Source organism: Austrofundulus limnaeus, unplaced genomic scaffold (assembly GCF_001266775.1).
Source record: "Austrofundulus limnaeus strain Quisiro unplaced genomic scaffold, Austrofundulus_limnaeus-1.0 Scaffold4, whole genome shotgun sequence".
NCBI lineage: Eukaryota > Metazoa > Chordata > Actinopteri > Cyprinodontiformes > Rivulidae > Austrofundulus > Austrofundulus limnaeus.
This window is the reverse complement of record NW_013952406.1, coordinates 3175590-3181589: the sequence shown is the minus strand read 5'-3', so window position 1 is coordinate 3181589 and position 6000 is coordinate 3175590. Positions and strand designations below refer to the sequence as shown.

Sequence of the window (6000 nt, the reverse complement as noted above, 5' to 3'; positions counted from 1 at the left end):
CCAGTGAAATATATTTATGTTTGTGGTTGTAATGTGACAAAATATGGAAAAGTTCAAGGGGTATGAATACTTTTGCAAACCACTGTATATATATTATATATATATACATATCACACAATAACTTTAATGTAATAGATATCTGCATCCATTGGATGTTGTGTTTGGAATCACCTGCTTTGTTTTAAGGTAGTAAAACAAATTGCTTGTATTTATTCCTTTCTACACACTTTGCAGATTATTTTTTCTGCACTCCACCTGTTTAATCTGTGCGCGCTCCGGCAGGGTGACAATCATTATAGTCGCCCTTTGGAGTGCGCGTGGAGTGCGCGTGCATTCGGCCGTGCGTCGTCGCGCTATGACCGCAAGAGAAACGAGGTCCAGACTGATTTTTGTGCGTCCCACCTGAGCACTGACTTCACCTGCACAGACAGTCGCCTCGCTGCGTGGAAATGAATGGATAGTGAGCGACGTTGCCTCCCGTGTGTCGAGCCCTTCACACWTGGCGCGGCGCGCGCTCCTCCCGCAGCAGGCAGTGTGACGTAAACATGTAAACAGTTCGGCGTTCATTTTCACACACCCGAACCAGGTCCAGATAAGTTATGTTTTTTTCCCCCTCCTCATTTGCGCTCTCAGCCAGGCTGCTTCCCGCTTCCTCTGTTTTGACTCCAGCCGGTTACATCATCAAAAAGAATTGCGCGGTTGGCCGGTAGACTACAGATCTCTATCATAGGACAAATTTATATAGTTTCTACCGTATATCGTTTATATCGCGCATTTCTACTTTACACTGCAGACATTTACCCATTTACTCATACGCTTGGTGGTAAGTTACATTGTAGCCACAATCCTGTGAGGCAAGGCTGTCATGCTTTGGCGCCACTGGGCCCCCTGACCATCACCAGTAGGCAGGYTGAGTAAAGTGTCTTGCCCAAGGACACAACGACTGAGATGGATGGAACGGGGGATTGAACTGGCAATCCACTGGTTACAGTATGACCACTCTCCCACAGCTGCCCCCAAAGGAAACAGGAGCTGCCGTAGGCCAATCAGTGTCAGTGTTTAGGTTCTTCAGAATCTCCCCCTTAGTTAATCCTAATTTTGTGTTATGAAAGATAATTATCTTTTCATTCAAATAAATAATGTTATAGAATAATTGTTTGTCTGTTTCTCAGGGTGGGAATCACTTTGACCAGTATGAAGAAGGTCAGTTGGAGCTGGAGCAGGCGTCCCTGGACAAGCCCATCGAATCGGTAAGGTTGCCTTCATCATCCTGCGCCATTGGACCAGCTGTGAGAGTGGATATGATTGGTCCAGGGAGGAATAAGAGCTACGTTTTTACTCCATACTGTCCGTGTAGTCGCATCCAGTATTATCTTAAACAAACTTGCCACCTAACCCTTAGAATCACCTGTCAACGTCCATTAATACATTTTAAAGTCCTCCCGCTTCCCATGTCCTCTACCTTCTCCATTTCAGTGACATTTAAAGTAATTTGTATCTTAGATTTTCCTGTTTTACATAGACCTTTGATAATAGTTGGATTTTTTTTAGTCTTACATTAGTCATTGTTAGTCATCTTAGTTCAATGACATCATTTTGTAATCATGGAGTGGATGAAGCACTGTCATTAGTAGCTGTTATCTTAATACTGTAGCTGCTCAACACTAGCGTTTTTCATGTGAAAAAAAATTAAATGAGCAGATTTATTTCTGGGTACTAGATGAAGCTTTATTGGTTGAGGTTGATTGGCAGAGCTATACCATTTTTAACTTCTTTGATTTGTATTTATTTTTACAAGATTTAATCAGAATGTTCAGCTTGATCTTCATAGATGAAACCATAATTCAGAACAAATTAATCTGTTGTCGATCAGATACAAATTAATTAGCCAGATAGCTGAAGTTATATATCGGATTGTTACACATCAGCTAAAATTAGTCAATTAAACAAAAACAGGCAGTGCTTATTCCATGCCATTTAGCAGACGAAAGGGTGGACATTAGATGATGTGAATGGTTACATTTGTGTTTGAGTGAGTGTGTATTTATGTAGCTTTAGAATATTTGTGTTAGTGTACAGTATTTATATCTATAGGACAGTTATCTTATTGTACACAACTTGGGGTGTTCGACATTTCTCTCCTGCAGCGAATTGGCCCCCTATTAGCTAAGCAGCAATGGCCCGGTTTGTATTTGCACGCTCTGCTTCCTTACTCCTATCTTTAGGGTCCTTGTAACGCTTCTCTGACAGTCTTTTTCTCTCTACCTTCCTCTTTCTGTTTCACAACTGTCACACTTGTTGTCTGTTCTCTCTTTCTCTACCTGTGTTTCTCTCTTGCTCCCTCCCTACTACACAGTGATTCGGTGTACAGTACCCTCTGTCATTCTGTGCTGGCATGGTGCTTGTGCAACTGGGACTGCATTTTTTGCTGAAGAGGCACATCTATAATAGCGCAGGAGGCTCTCATTTTCTGTCTTTATTACTCTCTCTCCTCCCCACTTTTGTCTCTGAAGCATTGTGGTGGGCAGGCCAAAACTCCGCCCTGAAGATCATCATACAAGAATATTATTTTGATTGCACTTAGTAATCCAGATTGGTTAGCAAAACATAGTTATTTTCTAAATCGGTACTTGTAAAATATGACCCATCATACTGAACTGAGTAGGGTAGTAAGAAAATAGGGAGCTGTAGTGCATCATTGATGGAAAAATAAGTTGACCTTAAATACCTTTTCTTTGGGTCCCTTGAAGGTAATATTCAAAATATTACCCTGAAGAACATTTTGAAACACTTTTCTGATCATTACTAATGAAAAGCAATGATTTTGAACAGAAAAGTTTTATACTTATGCTGCTTTCCCTACACATTATCAAAGCTACTTTCAATACCAGCCAAATATGGTTGATGAAGTCAAGAAATCCTCATTAGAATATGCCAAAAATCAGATTCAGATCAATTTTCCAGGGGTCACACTGATTAGCAAGACAAATCAATTCACATACAGTATCTGGAACCATTRATGATTCTATCTTTAAAAGTTGGGAATCTGAAAATGTGCTTAGTTTAGTTTGACCAAATCCAACTTAATTCTCAATTTGATGTGATGGGTCACAAATCATCTTTTTTAATGAGCTTATGTACTTTGCTCTAATTCACAGTATTTGCTAGTGAGCATAAATTGCAATGCAATACTTACTGTGGATTATTTCACTGAAAAATGCTGTAGGCCACAAACAAGTCTCGCCACACCTGTCTTGAGTTTTTAGTTTTTAAGCAACAACAAGAGTGTTTATTGCCTTTAAACCTAACAGTAAATTGTGGATATATAGTTTTCTCTTCAAATCAAATTTCATTATGATATGCACTCTTATATACACACAGATTTTAAATTCACTTRGCGTGGGTGGTAGAAAAAAGGGGGGAAAAAAGGAGAAGTGGCCTGCTTGCCTGGCTTGAGCAGCTCTTTAACTCCTGTGCTATTATTTGTGGAGGGGGGCTGAGGGCCGTGCTGCAGCATCACACAGCTATTCACACATCTGTGGCAAAACTGCTGCGGCAGAGGTAATGTTGAGTAGATACTAATATTCAGTCCCTTGAAATGTTTTCCTTTAGAAAATATGAATTTTAAAGAGATGAAGTGGGGGCAGGTATGAATATATGGAGATTCTTACTTATACTTACTTATTCTTATTCTTATTCGGAAGCTACAAAACTCAAGATATTGAGTTTTGTAGCTTCTGAATAAGAACTAGTACAAAAATATCTCACACAATTTTAAAAATTATTAGAAGAAAAGACCAATTTTAATAACACATGCCTCATAGACATTTAGGAATGATCTGGAATCAGGAATACATCAATATTTGATAGTAAATTATTTCAATTGCGGGTCTGGTCTCATCTCTGTAATGCAAAATCTCAAAAGTGGGAATATTTGTCCACTAATTTTACATTTGAGAGTTTCTAAATGCTTCAGCCTAGCTTCTCAGAGCCCCTCCCTTGCCATTTAATGTGTGTGATTAATAGGCAGCTAGAGGTTTGTGGTATTTTATTGGGATCTCTTTTTCTCTTCTTGTCCTTCCTTTTGGTCTTTGCTGTTTTTCTCTTGACCCTGTTTTTGCATTGCATGTGTTACCTTAGTAGCATTAAATACAATGTTCTTTCAACCCTCTGTCTTAATCATTACAACAGTTTTTCTCCCAGACTCATTCCTCCATGCCTCTTGTCCCTCCCAGTACCTTAAATTTGTCATCCTCCTCCCCTTACTTGACCCAGTCCCACAGCGATATGCAGTGGGCAGCCTCAGAGCCACAGAAACCACACAGGAAATTTGAATAACACATCTCTGTAGGCCACTGGTAAATTAAATTCCTAGCCAAAAAAAATTGTGTTGTTTATTGAACCAGATATACTTACGGTAACATCCAATGTACTTATCGTGGCTGAATTTGACCTTATAATTAGCTTTTTCTAAAATATAGGATTTTATTTACAACTTTTATTTTACATAAATATCCCTGTTAAAATTTTGATTTGTATTACATATTGCAGATAATAAACCATCAGTTTAATTCAGTGGGTAGAAGAGTTTTGGTCTTGGCTAAGACCTATTCCATACCCAAAGTGTATTTGTTTTATAGCAATGATAAACTAAACTAAAAAGAGGGAATAAAAAGATATTTGACATTATTCAACTATAGTTTGATTAATTTCCTACTCTGATGTGTGGCTTCAGAATATGGGGTAAGTATCTTACTTTTTAATAATTTAAAAAATAAGTATTTAATAAGACCCCTTTCTCTTTAACATAAAACAAACTTAAATAATAGTCATTTATTTCTTGAGCCTGAATTTGACAATTCTCCTTTTGTTCTTTCTTCACTGTGCACATGGGACTTTAGTTTAAATCATTTGCCTCTCCGTGGACCTCAGCAGTTMTTTCTGTTTAGTTTCACCTGTCACATCTGACACCAACCAGGAAAGAACCAAGCCTTGAACTCAAGGAAGCAGCTAAAACTTATGAAGAGCAACAGCCAACAGAGCCTGTCCACCAGCAGCTCATTTTCTTTGAGACAGAGTCCCCTTAGAGTTTGTCTCAGATTTTAAAACATGCAGAATGTGCGATCTATTGCTTAGGCTAAAAATAAAATTATGTTTTTGTTTGCTCAGACTTATAACTTAACATTATTGCCCCCATTATTCTCTGAGGCAAGGCATGTTCTTATTTTCGAATAGGGATACACAAATTGTGCACATGCACAATAAAAATGAATACAGACTGAAACAAGACTAAATTCTCTGAGGTCTCTAGGTGGAGTCCCCTGCATATCACTTTTTATCCATATATTTTTTTACCATGCTATGTGCTAATGACAGCACAATGCACACTTTAAAAACATCCCTTGTAGATGTCTTTTGATTTGATAACATTTTTTTTCTTCTGTATTAACAGTCAGTTGGTGGATTTATTGAAATGTCTGCCTTTCCTGTTTTTATACAGTGTTATGTTTGTTTAAAGGCAGAGAGAGATTTGTATTTGTAAGAACTAGAGAAGCTAGCAGAATTACAGTTGAAAGCGTTTGGCCGGTTTCTTACGTTGTGTCACGTGTGACTGTTTTTTTGACAGCCCAGTATTTTAAAGCCAGGTTCGTATGGAAATGCCTTCACTCCACTTGCACTGCTGTTGGACTCGCCGTCGTTGCTTTCATCCGTCTGTCTGTCTCTTCTTTTGGTGCATTCATCTGTATTCAAACACTCAGTCTGCACCTCATCTCTGGCCTCCAAGCCTTTGCTGAGCCCATTTTGACCTAATCTCTTTACTGTCAACAATTGCAAACTGTTGTCTCATCCAACCTGCTCTTCTTGTTTTTATCAATTCAGTTAAAATGATATTAATGAAATAAACAAGCTGAAACACATTTTATATAGGGCTGGGCATTCAGATGTTTACATGCTAATACTCGAGCCTCTGGACTTATCCAGGGTTGGTAATGAAAAATG

General features: G+C 38.4%; 1 protein-coding gene across 1 annotated transcript in view; it reads left to right on the top strand.

Annotated features, from left to right (window-relative positions):
• Positions 1-6000, top strand: part of gpatch8 (G patch domain containing 8) — a gene marked incomplete at its 5' end in the record, with an annotated part of 28362 nt that overhangs the window by 5471 nt on the left and 16891 nt on the right. Inside the window, 1 exon segment of the mRNA XM_014023482.1 lies at positions 1173-1250. Within this exon segment, the coding sequence (XP_013878936.1) occupies positions 1173-1250 (78 nt within the window).